The sequence below is a fragment of the Aythya marila genome (assembly GCF_965140915.1).
Source record: "Aythya marila genome assembly, chromosome: Z".
Classification (NCBI taxonomy): domain Eukaryota; kingdom Metazoa; phylum Chordata; class Aves; order Anseriformes; family Anatidae; genus Aythya; species Aythya marila.
Window position 1 is genome coordinate 22,197,014 of NC_139080.1, and position 18,444 is coordinate 22,215,457.

Here is an 18,444-nt window from a genome sequence, read left to right on the forward strand (position 1 = left end):
TATCTTTAATAGAGCACCTATGTTTTTCTGTGGCTTTCTATAGCAAGAGCAATTAGAGAATAGTTAGTTTCCTAGACTGAAACTGCTGTTCTTGAATGTAGAATAATTACATTACAAAGTCTAATCCATGATAAACTCAATGCATGTTTGCTTAAGGTGAATTGCACAGACAAATCAAGGATAATGTTTGTTTAAATCCTCTTGAAGGTGAGGAATATTTCATCAAAACTAATGCAGCTACGTGTTTACAAAATTCCCCTGATTAGGAGATGTTCCCAAACCGTTGATCCAAAAACAGCCTCCAGCATTTCGTGTTATCTTTACAGTAAGTCTAGAAATAAATAAAAAGAAATAATGGGTAGCAGTCTTGACTAAGACCCTCCAGAGAGGATAGTATACACTAAAATTGATGTCTAAAAGGGAAAGTGAATGATACAGCATTAGTGTTAAAATTTAATGTCATTTGCAAATTAAATTAAAAAAAAAAAAAAAAAAAAAAAAAGAACAACATAAATCCACATTTGTATTTTACAATAATGTTTAAGGAGTGTCAGAAAAGAAGTTAAGGAAAACTGAAATCAAGATTTTTTTTTAATGAGTATTTTTCAAGTGAATTACATCTTGGTAGATAATTAAAGAAGACTGACATTTTTCAGAATTCAATTACTGAATTACTAATATTATTTTTAAGTAATCAAATATATTATTTCAAATTAACATAATTTGAAATTAACATAATCTACATCATAATGTTAAAAAAAAAAAATTAAAAAAAAAAAATAAATAAGGAATTCTATAACATTGTTGTGGTTTAACCTGGTAGACAACTAAGTATCACACTGCCATCCACTTATTCCCCCCAGCCAAAAGCCCCATTTTTATTCTTCATCATGATGCCCTGTGGTATAGTACATCCCTTTGACCAGCTGTCCTGGCTGTGCCCCCTCCCATCTCCTTTTGAAGCCCGTGTCTCCTCCCTGGCAAGGCAGTATAAGAAACAGAAAAGTCCTTGACTTTTCAGCACTGCTTCACAACCACTGGAGCATCGGTGTGTTATCAGCATTATTCTCATCCTAAATCCAAAACAGTACCATACCAGCCACTATGAGGAAAATTAACTCGGTCCCATCTGAAATCAGGACAGTATCCAGCCCTTATTCCATACCATCTACATGATGCCCTCATGGCCAGGTCTCATGCTTTGTAATACATCCTGGATGACAGCTGAAATCTTTTCACATATCTCACCTCTCATCTAAGGATAGGGTTCAGGCAGTTACTGCATCATTTATGAAATCTACCTGTTCCTCCTCCTGTTCCCGTGATGGACCTACTTCAGAGTAGCTTCCCATGTCCTCTTCTTCTTCCTTTCCCTTCTTAAACAAGATGGGTTGCTTCTCTGGTTCAGCTGCAGGGCCTGTCACAGGGGTTGGGTTAGCCAAAGTGCTTGTTGTGGAGGGTTGATTTAATATTGAGTGTGATTTGGTACGCATAGGCCAGGCCCCAACATGTTGCAGTGATTCATGTCCCTATGCAATTTGCAGGGTGACGGCATACCTCTTAAACATTTTACCAGATTGTCAGAGTTCTGCACTTGTTCAGTGGTGAAATTCTAAAGCATTGGAGGTACCCACTCTTCTAGATGCCTGCCTATAGCCTCCCACACTCCCTCCCACTCATAATTATCCTGAATAAGGGCAGGTTTCTGGGTAGTATTCTTAAATAGTTGGTTAATCTTAAACAAAACCTGAAACACATTCAGGAGACATAACAATAGGAACATGTTGTTTTGAACATCCCAATTATATTCAAAATTCTGAAGAGCTGCTGTAACTAGCCTAGTGAAGAAGGGGAAGGGGAAGGAAAAAGGGAAGTGAAAGAAGTGGGAGAAAGTATCACGCTTCCCTTCCCCCATAGATTGGTTCCCTGAGGAGAAAAGGTGAAGAGTGTAATTATTAATAATTTCCAAGAGATAGTTCCTGAAGTACAGAGATGACAGCAATGCTGAATACAAACACCAGATTAGTCTCACAACTGGTACTTTTATCATGTCATAAGCCAGTGTTACACAGATATGTTAACCTTAATCTAAGCCCCAGAGATGATAAACAGCACAACAGGGAACAAGTACAGCAAGTAAAGTATTACACAAAACAACTCTGAGAACAAACACAATTCTGAGAGCAAAAAGATCAACATTGTGACCAGAAATTATTAAACTAATGAAATGTTCATAACAATTTTGTTTTAATACACTTCAGTCAGATCTGTCATTATCTCAATTGTTCATGCCCCACACAGGGTGCCAAAAGGACTGTTGTGGTTTAACCTAGCAGGCATCTAAACACCACACAGCCATACACTCACTCCCCCAAAGTGGGATGGGGGAAGGAATCACTAAAATGATAAAACTTGTGGGTTGCTATAAAGAGAAATGATAAGACAGAAAGGAAGGTAAAATAATAATGGGGATAAAAGAATATATAGAGCAAGTGATGCACAAAAAGCAATTGCTGACAACCAATGTCCAGGCAGTCCCCAAGCAGTGGCACCCCTCCAGCCAAGTGCCTTTTATTCTTCGTCATTGCATCATATGGTATAGGACATCACTTTTGCCATCCTGGGACAGCTGTCCTGGCATTGTCCCCTCCCATCTCTTTGTGCACCCCCAGCACAAAGGGGGTGCACAGGCAGGGCAGCACAAGGAGCTGAAATGTCCTGGGCTTTGTGCAAGCACTGCTCTGCAACTAGAACATTGGTGTGATTTCAGCATTATTCTCATCCTAAATCCAAAACACCACCGCACCAGCTAGCAGGAAGAAAATTAACTCCATCCCAGCCAAAACTAGCACAGTTATTCTTCTCTTTAAGCAAATCTTTAGCTTTCACGCATGCATAAGTTTCAGTGGTGTTGTATTCTTAGTAATTAAATGTACTCTTAGTAATTAAATCCCACTTTTTAACTATTTTTCAAGAATCAGGATAGCATATTTAGGTGTGAGGTAAATCTTAGTCTACCTGCAGTCACTGAAAATCATCATAAAACATCATCACTCCCTTCCCTAACATGAAGATTTCATGTACAGTCTCCAAAATAATGAAACTAGAGGGATCCTGATGTTTAAGACCGTTACTTCTTGTCCAAGCCCTGAACTCCCTGACAGAGTCCCTCCCCAGCTTTTCTGCAGACCCCCTTGAGGTACTGGAAGGCTGCTATGCCCCCCAGAGCATTCTCTTCTCCAGGTTGAACAACCCCATCTCTCTCAGCCTGTCTTTGTAGGGGAGATGCTCCAGCCCCTGATCAACCTCGTGGCTCCCCTCAAGAGTTGTTCAAATATATCCTTGTTCTTCTTGTGCTGGGGGATCCAGAGCTGAAAACAGTCATGAACCATATTATAAAGTATAGGAAGGAGATAAAGTACTCTTGTATAAAGGGTGTGGAAACAATTGTGCTGACGTTCTGTACAAAATATTTATTCAGAAAAAAAATACAAAGACACAGTCAGTATCCACTACTGAAAAGAAAAATAGTGAAAATCCAGTAAAGTTCTGTATTAGAACACATTTTTAAAATAGATGTTTCAATTATCTTGAAAAAGGTCTGAGGTTATGAAATGAGAATTACTGTCATATGAACATCAATTAGACACAATTATTTATATTAGCCAAAACAGAAGACGGAGGAACTTCAAGGAGGCTTGATTAAGCTGGACTAGAAGGCAGCACAGTAGTAGGTAAAACAGGAATACATTCTGATGCATGCTCTTGGGCACTGGTGCACAGTGAAGGGAAGACAGATTTTCTCTCTCCCTACTCACTTTGAAAGCCATTACATCTGTTTAGAGGAGAAGAGTTTGGGCAGCTCAGCAAAGACCTGTCATAATGATTGAAAGCAGCCTGAAAACAGAACAAGTAAAGCAGAAGCTGCCTTGCCTCCTTGTCCTTCACAGGTGGGCCAGTTCTTCAGCCTTCACAACTCACACCCCAGACTCTTTTCTGTGCCACCGACTGATGTCTCACACAGATGGTTAAAGGCTTCTTTAACCTCATGAGCAGCTTATCTTGGTGTATGCATGTAATACACTTAAATAGTATTTCTCTTACCACATAGGGAAGTTAGGAGGAATGGAAAAAAATGACCATTTGACAGGGCCCTGCAATGAAGATGTTCTTGGAGTATCACAGAGGCTGTGTAATACTGGGAGGTCTCTAACTCAGCTGCTTAGATTTCATTACACATCTCCAAAATGACAGAGAGAAATTGAGGGTTTTCATGGAGACATGCAACAAAGATGATCAGATATGGAAAAGTCCTTCTTCGGAGAAAAGTTGCAGTGATTGACGTTGTAGACAAAGTAATGAAACTTGCAAAATGTATGGGCCACCATGACTTACCTTTTTTTTTTTTTAACATATTTTTAGTAAAGTTCAAAAGAGTTCAAAGATATTAGGAAAAAAGCTTTACATTATGAAATGAATTTTCTGTTCAACTAATATTTTCTGCTCATCCAGCCCTTGATTCTTCAGAGTTTTGACATTAAGAGCTTTACAGAATTCAAACTATGATTTCAGCTTTGCATATTTGAAAGTGTGGCACAAGTAACCTTTTTAAAAACCAAGAGTGACTACACAGAAATACTGTTTGAGCACACAGCAAGCCTTTTATTTTGAGGATGAAAATCAACTTTCTTCAAATTAGATTTTTGCAGATGAGATCAGATTGTTGTGTAACTGTTGAACAGAGGTTTCTTTATACCTTTCTGTGTCATTTGTTACTTGTTACAAAGAGAAGCTGGATGGAGTATACCATTGGTCTGGTGTGGTATATCAGTCCCTGTATTTTTTCATTGTGGATGTCCTCTCTGCTTTAGTTCTGCCAGTAGAGTTATCATAATTGCTTACAAAAATAGTATAGGCTACAAAGAAAGTTATACATGACTTAGCTCAAGTATCTCAAAATCTAACTCAAAAACATGAAATCAAATGACTCATTTACTTAAAATTTTATTATTAGGAATGTTGTTCCCTAGTGGCATGCTGGATGCTGATCTTTATGAGGATTCCTTAGCATAGATTGGTCTCACAACAGAAAAGTTTAAAATTAGAAGTGTGTGTGTCTAGATTAATTAAGTATATTGAGTTTCGTGTTGGGATTTTAATTGTACTTGAAAAGTTGCATTTGTATCTGCATCTATATTTTTATTATGGCACGAACAGAAATGTAAAAACTCATTTTCTTGTATTCATCATGCAGAGACATAGTACTAAAGCAAGCAGAATTTCTTTGAAGAGTGTTTTGAAAATAAATTCAAATACTGGAATTTGGATTTCTAATATATTTGCATTGTTGAACTGTGTGGGTACATATGTGGATGTGACTAGATTCCTGAAGAATCCTCAAAAGTAGACTTAAGGAATCCAGATATAAAATTATTCAAGTTGAATTACAGTGTTTGAAGCATTTCACTTCTAGATCACTGAATCATATCCAGTGAAAGAAGGTACCAAAATAGAGGTGTTTATAGATCTGGATGAGATAAGCCTATGGAGCTACCTTACAATGTAGGGAGCACCAAATCTAGACAAACATATTATTTGTCAGACATGGAAGACACGAGTTAGTTTTTAAATCTTTCAAAATCAAGTCCACGGGGAGTATCTTGTCCAACGAAGTGAGAAAACCTAGCAGTGAGGTGTGAAATTTCCTGCTTCCATTTGATTTGTAAATAATTGGGAGAATAATTGGGAGAAGGAGTCACAAATACTCCCAGTCAGGAGTATTTTTGTCTTACTGAATCTAGTTACTTTTATAACAATGTTTATCTCATGGTGTATTTTTCAGCAGGTTTTCGAAGACGCTCAGATACTGTAACAAGGAGGCATTTCCCACACGCTGCTCACAGGATGGACTACATGGACTTTGAGGATGATAGCCGTGGATGGCGGTTTGATATGGACATGGTGATAATCTACATTTATTCAGTCAATTGGGTAATAGGATTTATTGTGTTCTGTTTTCTTTGTTATTTCTTTTTTCCTTTCTAGTCTGTAAAAATCACGCTTAAGGAAAACAACAATTGTGAACACAATAATATGAATAGAAAAAAAAAAAAAAAAAAAAAGCAAAATATTTGTTTGATGTTGCATTTTTATCATTCAGAACTGTAATAGACTGCATCAAGCATGCTGTGAGGCTATTTGATACTTCTGCTGTGTGTGACAAAGTAGTCAAGTTTGGTTCCAGAAATAATGTGAAATCCAGATCATTCTTCATTCAGTGGGAGCTTTGCCTTGATTTTGGTGAGAACAGCATTTTACTGCTAATGTATAAAATAATTACTCCGTAGAATTATTCAGTACTTTTTATTCTTAGAAGAGTTCTGTGTACTATAACAGAATATGATCCATAGAGTCATTTTGGGGGTTGACTCTATATTGACACACTTTGTAAGCATAAGTAAGTCTTCTCACTCATTGGTGCTTCAATTCATTGTATATATTTAGAAAAAAAAATGCCTTTTATAGTCAGATCTGTTGGGGATAAGCACTGCAGTGCTGCACCATATATTATATAGATATTTACGGGAGCAATTTCACTGGCATAATCCAAATTCTAGAAAGTTTTGACAATTGATGGAACTGTCAGCTTTCTACTGTGGGGATGTGATGTACTCAGTGCCTAAAATTTCGAGCCTATTAACCAAAAAGAGAAATGATACAGCACCACATGCTGACAATTCATCTTTTCAGCAAATGGCAATCGGAAGAAATCGACTAACAAACCCTACTACTGAACATTAAAGGGACCTTTTTTGTGCAGATTCCCAGAGTAGCACTGTACCTTTTGTATCCATTCAGATGAGTGCATATGGCTCAAGCAAGACAGTTACTGAGGGCAAGCAGCAGGTCTGCTAACTGTGATGCCCTGTAAATAATAGGGAAATAATAGAAATGGAGTATTCTCCAGTTGTAATTCAATCTAGGTGTGATTGAATCATTATTAAATGACTGTAACAATTTCAGGATACTCTTTAAGAGTGGGCTCATCAGTACTATGTGTCTCCAAGGAGACCATGTAAGAGGACACAGTATTTATTTGCACTTTTCATGTAAAAGAATTATAAAGCACTTTATAGCTATTCCATGTAAAGATTGCTGTTTTTCAGTACAAGCTACATCAAGTTCAGCAGTCATTCTGTACTTGCTGCTTTACACAATATTTTCAAATGGAAGTGGAAAAGCATCTATTAAATTACAGAGAGGATATTATAAACTATTGTGGGAATCAAGTGCCCAAGAATGGTACAAGGTAGTTAAAGGGCTTGCTTTTCAGGAAGGTACAAGAAAGTTCTTATTTGTGAGGGCATGATCTATAAAGTACACTGTAGTTTGATCTTAAAAAGCATGTATATTGTTGCTCTGGTATCAGGAGTTGTGTGGGAGACCTGTGTTTTTTTCAGTAGGTGGTGTACTCCCCTGTTCTAGCAGAGAACAAGGAAAAATGTGTTATGGAAGGTGCCATCTGCCAAATGTGTTGGAATGGAATGAAATCAGAGGTTTTATCAGTGTGCTTAACATTAAGCATGTGCTTATGCATCTTTGCTGGAGCAGGGCCGTCATGCTCAGTCTCTTATAGTTTATACAGTGATCAGGACCAGAAACTTTAACAGCTACTACTGTTTAGTTAGTTTTCTTACAGGCTGCATAAAATAATTTCTTTATATCTTTGAGAATATATGTGTAGAATTAAAAATTACAAGTCTAACTACACTATATGCAAGCTTAAGGAGATGCAATAGTTGAAATTAAACATCACCATGCAGACAAGGTCATCACAGAAATACATTTTCTACAATTGCAGTACCCTTAGTTTGATCTTAACCTAAGGTTTGATCTCTGCCTAAAAATGATTGGCTTTATTACTGGTGGCATTAGGCATGCCATTTTAAAAGCTTTAAGGTTGTAGTAAAGCACTCAGTAAATTTTCCCCTTTGTATTGATATAAAGAAGCCTTTAAAAAGCTAGGTTTTCCTTGGTCATAGGCTCATCTTTTGCTATATGCAGATGTGTAGGTCTGTATGCTCTAATGTTATCAGTAATTTTAAAAAGTTTTCTCATCTATCCCAGGACAGGGATTCTACCCACATTATTGGTTTGTCTCTAATCTTACAAACTTCATGCGCCTATCTTAGCAAAGAGAGGGACTGATTTACCTGCTAAGCCAAAATTACTTCTACCTTTTGATCTCAGAATATACTAGAATAAAGAGATGTAATGAAAAATTACTTTAACTTAACTGACGTAGTCTGAAATTGCAGTAATATTTTAAATTAAAATAATTTAACCAGGATATCTCCTAAAGAAATATCCTTAAGTAAATATTTTGAAATATATTGAGACATAAGAAACATAATATAAGTACTAATTAATAATATAAGAAAGAGTTACTTATATAATTTTAATAGCATGTTACCGTGGATTTATTCTGAAAAAGGCAACAAGAAGAGTCAAAAATCCAAGGTAATATTGGCCCTTTTTTGTATGAGCAAGAGTTGATGACTGCGGAATGGCTGCATTTTCCTAAATTTAATAGAGTGACAGTTTTGTATGACATTTCTAACTGTGTAGCAGTACCTTTAAGACCTAATCAGCAAACTCTTTCTTGGCCTACACTGTTTTACTTCATATTGTTTGTTATTAATTCCAGGGGATAATTACTTTTAAAGGGTTAATGCTCATAGTTCAGACTGTTGCAACTTTGAGACATCCTCCATAGGACAAAAAAAAAAAAAAAAAAAAAAAAAAGTGCATAGAAACAAGGTACATTGTTTGTCTTTTACTGCTCTTTTGAGATACATTTTGAGAGAGGGATCTGGGGGTCGTGGTAGACAGCAAGTTGAATATGAGCCAGCAGTGTGCCCTGGCAGCCAGGAGGGCCAACCGTGTCCTGGGGTGCATCAAGCACGGCATCGCTAGTAGGTCAAGGGAAGTGATTGTCCCGCTCTACTCTGCGCTGGTGCGGCCTCACCTCGAGTACTGTGTGCAGTTCTGGGCACCACAGTATAAAAAGGACATGAAACTGTTGGAAAGTGTCCAGAGGAGGGCTACGAAGATGGTGAAAGGCCTTGAGGGGAAGACGTACGAAGAACGGCTGAGGTCACTGGGCCTGTTCAGCCTGGAGAAGAGGAGGCTGAGGGGAGATCCCATCACAGTCTACAACTTCCTCGTAAGGGGGTGTCGAGAGGCAGGAGACCTTTTCTCCATTAACACTAGTGACAGGACCCGCGGGAACGGGGTTAAGCTGAGGCAGGGGAAATTTAGGCTGGATGTCAGGAGGGGGTTCTTCACAGAGAGGGTGGTTGCACACTGGAACAGGCTCCCCAGGGAAGTGGTCACTGCACCGAGCCTGTCTGAATTTAAGAAGAGATTGGACTGTGCACTTAGTCACATGGTCTGAACTTTTGGGTAGACCTGTGCGGTGTCAAGAGTTGGACTTGATGATCCTTAAGGGTCCCTTCCAACTCAGGATATTCTATGATTCTATGATTCTATGATACCTTTTGTAAAAAGACAACAATAATTCAGAAGTTCAAACCTGGTTTTCATTGAAGTCCGCCTGTAAAATGTTGTTGATATCTGTAGGAGCAAGAGCAGGTCTTCTGTAAGCAATTTTCTGGTCAAGTAGATCCTGCTCTGCAATCTTGTCTTTCTTATCTACAATGGTATTAAAATGTTTGCAATAAAATTTGTGTTGTTTGTAATATTTTGCAGCCATGTACTAGCTTTCGCTTGGTGGAATTAAATTTTAATATTTTTTTCAGTGAATATCTGTTTTGCTGTGCTGTCTGTTCTATTTGGGGTGCAGCTGGGGTCTGTTGAACTTTCTTTATGATGATTACCTCTTTTCATACTAGCAGCCTTTTTTGTTTGTTTGTTTGTTTCAGTACTTTCCAGAGAATGGTCAGGTTTTGTCAAAAATTATCTTGGGGCAAGGTGCGGATCTTTACACATTCTGGTAACGCAGAGGATTCAGTGCTGGTGCTTAGTCCAGACTGATTAACTGTTGAGGGCAGCATAAATCTAGGACAAGACTGAAAAATTTGCCTATGACTGGCAAAGGCACTGTGCACGCACTCAGAAGTGTGTGAGTTTCTTGCCTAGCAGTGGGTATATTTGTAGCTCTGCCAGAGGCCTGGTCATCCACAGCTTTTTTGAAAAATTTCTGCACAATATCTGCACGGAGAGTAGTACCTGTGAAGCACAACAGATCCTTTCACAGCCATGTACCTTCCCACAAAAGCTGAGATCTAAGGTAAGCCTTTGCCAGTACACTGCATATACACCTACAATATTTATGTATGTCAGTAACACTATTATCACAGTGTGGTGGTTTTACTCGGGTGGGCAGCTGAGCTCCACCACAACCGTTCTCTCACTCCCCCTCCTCAAAGGGAAAGGGGGAGAAAAATATGATGCAAAGAGCTCAAGGGTTGAGATAAGGATGGGAAAATCACTCAACAATTATCATGACGGGCAAAACAGACTCAGAATAGGGAGACAGCAAGATTTATTGCCTGTTTACTAACAAGCTAGAGAAGTGAGAAACAAAGGAAAGAAACCAAAAGCACCTTCCCCCCATCCACCCTCTTCTACCTCCTCCCCTCAAGCGGCGCAGAGGAACGGGGAAATGGGGGTTATGGTCAGTCTATAGTACTTCCTCTCTGCTGCTCCTTCTCGGTCACTCTCATCCCCTGTGCTGTGGGGTCCCTCCCACGGGATGCAGTCATTGCTGAACTGATCCGACATGGGCTTCCCACAGGCAGCAGCTCTTCCAGAACTTCTCCAGATATGGCTGTGTACCATGGGGTCCATCCCTCAGGAGAAAACTGCTCCAAGCTGGCTCCCCTACGGGCAGCAGCTCCTGCCAGGTCACCTGCTCCTGCGTGGTCTCCTCTCCACGGGCTACAGGTCCGGCCCGGAATCTGCTCCAGCAGGGGTCCTCCACAGGCGGCAGCCTCCGTCGGTGCAGGTCCACCTGCTCCACCGTGGTCTCCTCCACAGGCTGCAGCGTGGAACCCTGCTCCACTGTGGTACTCCATGGGCTGCAGGGGGACAGCCTGCTTCACCATGGTCTTCACTACAGGCTGCAGGGTACTTCTGCTCCAGCACCTGGAGCACCTCTCCCCCTCCCTCTTTACTGATCTTGGTGCCTGCAAGGCTGTTCCTCACTCCTTTCACTCTCCCAGCTGCTGTGAGGAGCAGCGTTTTTGTTGTTGTTATTTGTTTGTTTGTTCTGTTCTGTTTTGTTTTGTTTTCCATGTCTTAAATACTCTCTCACAGAGGCACAAACAACATCACGTATTGGCTTGGCTCTGGTCAGCAGTGGGGCCCGTGCCTAACATGGGGCAGCTTCTAGATTCTTCTCACAGAAGCCACTCCAATGGCCCCCTGCTACCAAAACCTTGCCACATAAACCCACTACACCACAGTTATTGATTCTGGGATCAAAAAGGATGACAAAGAAGCAGAGTTTAGGTTTATTTTGTTGTTTTTAGAGAAAAGCAGCACTGGTAACATGAATCTCTGGGAGAAGGAGTAACTATTGTAGCTATCATGACAAGTAATGGTCTCATTGCATAGCACTGCTTTTGTGAATTTATATTCAACATCTTTTGCCCTTGACAGCTCAAACTACTTCATAATATAGAAATTAGTATGTGAAATTAGTACGTGAATCCCTGTAAGATGGAAAGGTTAGAGAGGGAAAGAAGACTGAAATTACACATTTGCTATTTTTCTGGTGCTACAATGGGTGCAAAAAACAGAACTCACCTTAGCATTGCTAAGATATTCCTGTAAGGATGTACCAGTTATGTTAGATGACCAGATGGCTTTCGCTAATGCACAGTGGGTAGGATGAACGTAAGATAGAAAGAGCCTAAATGCAGTACTTTTGCCTTCAGAGTGAGAAGGCTGCTATTTCCTAAGTAAAATTCTATGACCATGACACAGAGATGCTCCTGTTTCACTTCTGCCTTCATGACAGCAGCATCACCATGCACTGGCAGGGGTAGCAGATGTAGCAGGAGACATTTCTTGGTTTAAACAACAGATCCTACTTACATGGTTATGTCTCATATCCTCAAGGGAAGACACAGCAGGCTGAATAGAAATATCCTGTGGTTTGGCTTTGATCAAGAAGAGAAGATTGCCCACAAAGGTTTTAGATGTCCTTCTGGGGAATTCCAGCTTTGTACATGGGGAGATGCGGACTACAGGAAGAAATGAAGGTAGGACAGCAAGAGTATTCTGCTGGTGTTCAGCCACATAGCCCAGCATATGCTGAGAGAAAGGAGGCAAGACATGCTGTGGATTGGTCTGGGCTAGATGTGGAGCAGTATAACAAGCTCTCCTTGGACATGCCATTAGCAAAAAGTAATAAGGCAGACTATTGATAGACAATGAGGTGGACTGAAAACTGGCTGAACAGCCAGGCTCATGAGGTTGTGGGCAGTGAAACAAAGTCTACCTGGAGGTGAGTAACTATCAGTGAACCCCAAGTGTCAATACTGGATCCTATCCTGCTCGTCATCTCCAGTAATGATCTGGATAATGAGCCAGCACATGTCCTTAGCAATTTTGCTGATGACACAAAACAGGGAGACTGATATATCAAAGGGTCATGCTGCTGTCTAGAAGGACCTGGACAGACTAGAAAAAATGGACAAATAGGAACCTCATGAAGCTCACCTAAGGGAAGTCCTGCACCTGGTGATAAACAACTCCTGGCTCCAATACATTCTGGGGACTGAGCAGGTGGAAAGCAGCCCTGCAGAAAATGACCTGGGTGTCATCCTGGTGGACACCACATTGAACATACACCAGCAATGCACACTTGCAGCAAGAAGTCTCATGGTCTTGTGGGCTGCATTAGGAGAAGTGCTGCCAGCCACTCAAGGAAGGTGATCCTTCTCCTCAGCTCAGCTCTGGTGAGGCCACACCTAGAGGACCCTGTCCAGTTCTGGACTTCCCAGTGCAAGAGAGGCACGGACATACTGGAGAGAGTCCAAAAGCAGGCCATGAAGATGGTGAAAATAGTGGAGAATCTCATACATGAATAATTCTGTGAAGTTATTACGTAAGGTTGAGGACCGGCACTGTGTCCTTCAAAAAATGGGCAGATCAATGAAACAGTTCTGGGTAGAACATATGATGCTGGAAGAATTTGGCACACATTTAAGTCTATTTCTGTTGTTTTCTGTACCTTTAATTCTCTGGCTGTAATAACTTGTGGTATTTTTTTTTCTCTTGCTCATATCTTGAGTCAATATGATCAATCTCTGTTTGTGTACCAGTTCAAACTTTCAGGGATCATCTTTCTTCACATAATTACTGAAATCTGTAGCTGCTGCAGTTCTCTAAGGGTAAAGTTCAGACAAGTAACAAGGAAAGAATCAAAAGAAATCAAGTCATATTATTCCACTATCATCTTACTGTCAGAAATATATATTCAGAATTTATCATTTAAACTGACTTTTTTGTTATTATTTGTTAGTCTAAAATCTGACTTTTTACAGGTAAAGATGTTATATACAAATTTCCAGTTCTGGGTGATTTAATTTGGCATTCTCAACATAAGGCCTTCTTTTAAAAGAAATATGAAGCAGAAAAACTAAAGATCACCTTTGTAAGCCTGATAAACCTTATATACGCCTATTTATCGTAAACTTCAATATCGATATACGTATAGATTCCAACAGAATCAATGGGAGCAATGCAATGGTATAGCAGTGATAGCTGCTACCCAGTCATACCCAGTATTAGTGATGGCTTAAGATTGCAGCTTGGTTTAAGGATGAGAAAACTGAAGTAATTATATTACGACTCTTTACTAGATACCATTTTAACTTAAGCATGGTCATATTTCATTTTCCATCAAACATTTTCTTCAGATGAATTTTTTCTACATTTCTGGTAAGGCATTAAAATATAATCAAGCAAACACTTAAAATATATTGCACATGCAATCTTTTATCCTCCATCAAGAGGATGAAGCAGAAAGAGCAAATGCCATCAATAAAAAGATCATAATAAGTCATTTGATATTGATACAAGTATTAAAAATTAATTATATAAAATTCTTTTTAGTCTGTCATAAAAAAAAATGAATATTAAAATGCTAATGGTGAAATGTACTCTACTGTTTCTGAGATGGAAAATGGAATTTAAACTGAGCAGAAGGGAAATTTGCATGTAGCCACACTACATTAGTATAAAGTAAAGGATACTAGATATTGACATAAAAATCTATCTAATGATCCTGCTCAATGAATAAGTGGGAAAAAAAAATAAAGAAAGAATCCTGTGTAATCTTAGTCTGCCTAAATAAATCCCTGTTTGGGGGATACTAACTCCTTGAATAATTAGGTTGCTACTCAAGAAATAGTGTTTAGACTTGCAATCCAAGTGTGAAAATAATAAACTCAAAAAAGACTGTCCTTAAGCCTTGATGATTATAAATCCTTTGGGATGTACATGATTCCAGAATACATTACCAGTCATAGTATGGCATCTGATGGTGTCTGAAAGACAACACGTTCCAATTAGAAACATGTGAGGTAAGAATGTGTTTGCCTTGCAGATGGCTCTAGCTAGCTAATGTATGCATTTCATCTGTCAGAAGTTAAACTACTTCTAAAATAATTTGAATTAGACTTCAGGGGAGGAAAAATATGTTAATCTTCTTTTATATCTTATCAAGTAGAAAATGTTTGCAAGAAGTTAATGTTACAGGCAATTTATAGCCCTATCTAGTTCCATCTTCAAAAAGTGTACCCCACTTTTTATCATTCTAAAGACTTGTGAGTTAAATAAACATAGAAGTTAATAATTATTTGTAAGTCTTTAAGAGCACAGATATTGCACATGAACATAATTCATTTTTTCATTAAAAACAATAGCATGTCCTAAAAAATAGTCTGATAAATCTGCATTATATTCACCTAGGAGTTAATACTCACAGATTCTTGTTTGTCCTCTGAGAAATAACTTAAATCCTGAACTACAAAAACTATCATGATGCCATTAAATTAAGAAGCTGTACTGGTACAGTTACTTAATTCTGTTTAAGGCAGAAATATAGCATAATGGTAACAATAGCATAAATTCCTATACCCTCCACTTTCTTTACCTATTATTCTGATATTCAATGCCTATTATTTCAATGCCCTGATTTTTAGAGTGACTTACAGCCTGACTTCTCATTATTTTGAATCTCTAAAAACAGAATCAGAATCTCCTATGAGGATTTTAGTAGTAATATTGCTCAACATGCAAGCATTTGGAGCTTCTTAAGTGAAAGGCACTTTTATAAGCACAAGATGATATCAAATTCAAATTAACATATTTGGGGAAGTGTAACTAGTTATGATTATTATCATAACTTAAGTCAAAGTACAGCTAATTACACATGCTATGCAGTTATTAACTACATCTTTTTATAAATAAATAAATAAATAACTGTTGTAGCATATACTGCTAATATTAAAAGTTTTTCAGGATTTTTTGACGATGGTAAGGAGGAGATTTCTGGAAGATTTCCACTGACAGCATTCCTCCACATATTGCTTAGCCAAGTACCCTCAGCAGAAAGAGGAGAAAATGTCTAAACCTTCAAATGGAGTAGACAGTATGTTACTTTGAGCAACAAAATATAAATTACAGTGTGATTTCTCATTTTGTTTGATTGATTGATTTTTATTTTTTTTACTCACTACAAAGATTAATTTATTTCACATCTAGGATTTTTATCAAATACTGCAAGGCAATCCAGTGTTGAGAAACCTTTCCATTATCATTATTATCAATGATCAGCAATGTGATCATAGCAGCCATAAAATTCTTTTTTTTTTTTTTTTGTACAAAAGAATGCTTGTTAGTACTGTTGAGCTGTCTCTTTGAAAAACATAATAAGCATAACACTGCATTATTCTAGAAAGACGGTGCAATTGAGATAGTAATTGAATAAAAAAATTCACTTTAAATGTATTGAAATGACTCGCTTTTTTGGAAATTAGCAGCGGGTAGATTTCAAAAGCAGGGTAGCATTATTTCAAACATAATGAAGGGAATTGTTGCTTTTGTTTTGTTTTGTTTTTTAAATCTTCAGATGCAACAATTCCTGTACGTTTCTTCCTGGAAGATAAGGCACGGTAACAGGAGTCAGAGTGCACCTAAAATCAAGAAGCTGAGTAAGAAAATGTCAAGTCCTAGAAAATAAAGTCTTCCAAATGAAAGGATTAAGTCCTGATTCAGTAATAAAAGTTGTCAACAGCCCTTGTATTTAACCTGCTGCTATGGACAAATCCTATCTCTTGTTAATCCTTTTTTTCTAGCACTGCAACTGCCATACTGCACCAGATACTTGTGCTCCACTCCCCTTTCAGCACAGGAATCCTCACAGGGATGACAGCCAGCATAGCTGGCTCCATGCTGGAGCCAACATGCCACATGGCATTAGGAAATCATACAGATGGCAGGGAGCATCATCACATGATATTGCAAACTGACCATGCACTGCCAGAACAGACTTCAGGTGACTGCTACAAAAAGCATGAATTCAGTGGTTGCAGCTATCCAAATACTCCTCCTTTATTCCCCAGAAGGAACTGTAATGCAAAATGAATTAGACTTTGATCCTCCAAGGTCCTTGGCACCTAACTCCCCTAACAGCAATATCTACTATATGTAGTTATCACTGATTGCAGTATTCTTTTTTTCTACAGTTTATTGGCCAGAATACTTTGAGGAAAAGGATTTAAACACATCCTTCTGGAACCAAAGCTTCCCTTGTCCAGACCAAATGCCCTAACCACTAAGTGATTATGGAGGTACATGGGGTTGTAGCAAGGCTTTATTTTCAAATGAAAGAAAGATATTAATATCTGTATTTAAATACTTTATTAAGTCCAGTAGATGGGATTTCTATGCTCCTCTTTCACATAAATTCAATGTTTAAGATACATGCTTTAGCAGGGAGTATGTGTGAGAAGGGGAAAAGTGGCAAATACTAAGCTTAGATACCCCTTTCAAGTTTTGGAGGCTGTTTCTGCCCATTCAGCATATGACTGTAGTGTATCACATCCTTCTGGATCTAATCTCTCTTCTAGATAGAGGAAATCTCAGCCCTACTTTGAATTTCAGTACCCTTGGTAAACACCTAACTTGAAGATCTGAGTATAGCAATACTTTGAGCCCTCTTAATCCTGGTCTTTCATGAATCCAGCTCCTAAAATCAAGTGTTGTTTGTAGTTATGAAAAATACCTCATTTCAGTATTGGAAAAGCAGCAAAAGCTTCTTGAGGCTACTTTGAGTAAGTTCTGTGAGTCAAATGTAACTAAAACCACTGTCCAAGAATTAGTATTATTTAATATTTATGAGATTATTGTATTTTAATAATATTAATATTAAACAATACAATATTAATAATATTGTATTTATTGTATTGTATTTTGTATTATTGTATTGGAAATACTTCTCTTTCAAATTATTAGTTACAAAGAAAAATACTTGATGAACCAGTTTCCATTGCTATGTCAATTTATGCCAGTGGTCTCAGCATCCTCCTGCAATCATAACTATAAGATAGGTAAGCATTGTTGTAATTATGTTAGCTATGTTTATATTGGAAACCAGCAGATTTCTCATTTATTTTAATATTGATGAACAAATTTCTTACTTAATAATATAAAAAAATTAAACAAATTTATTACAAGCTACTACTTTCAAGTAGTGGATTTCAAAATCAATTGAAATTTACCATAATAAGAAATCTGTGGGAATATGAAAAAAAAAAAAATAGTTTAATAAAATGACCAATAGTTAAATAAATGAACATTTGTTTCTCAAGTTCAAAAAAAATCTCTGAAAAACAAGAAAATACTTTTTCAGATATTTGGTGAAAGCAAAAAAAAAAAAAAATCAGGGTTTATTTCAAATAAATATCAATAACAACAAAACTTTTCAGCTTTAATGGAAAAAAAATAAAATAACACTAACATAGTTGTGTAAAAAAAAAAGAAAGAAAGAAAGAAATCACTGTTTGACATTACCAGTTTATAGAAGATGCAATTTTTATGTACTATATTGGCTGTTTACATGGGAAACATAGAATTATAGAATGGTTTAGCTTGGAAGGGACTATAAAGATCTCCTCCATATCCTGGGTGTCCAGGTCTACCATTTCCATCTGGAGAGGGACCGCATTTTCCCTAGTGTTTCTTTTATCATATTCAGTCAAAATCAGAGTAGTTGCAGTCCTTGCTGAGAGCCATAGGGAACATATGCAAAGCCTCCTCTCTCACCATTCTGAGTTGTCACAGGTGTTCCTTCATTTTCTGGGAAATATGACAAATCCTTCCTTCTATAGCAGGCTCTGCAGTTTC

General features: G+C 37.9%; 1 protein-coding gene across 4 annotated transcripts in view; it reads left to right on the top strand.

The window, feature by feature from the left end:
* The window catches only part of RNF180 (ring finger protein 180), a 90,867-nt gene extending 81,070 nt beyond the window's left edge, over window positions 1-9,797 (top strand). For 3 of the 4 annotated variants that reach the window (XM_082783842.1, XM_082783841.1, XM_082783839.1), the window contains one exon: window positions 5,843-9,797. In XM_082783842.1, coding sequence (XP_082639968.1) covers window positions 5,843-6,045 — 203 coding nt within the window. In that variant the 3' untranslated portion in view covers window positions 6,046-9,797. The remainder of the gene's footprint in view (window positions 1-5,842) is intronic. The other variant, XM_082783840.1, reaches the window with a different exon arrangement.
* Window positions 9,798-18,444: the final 8,647 nt, after the last annotated feature.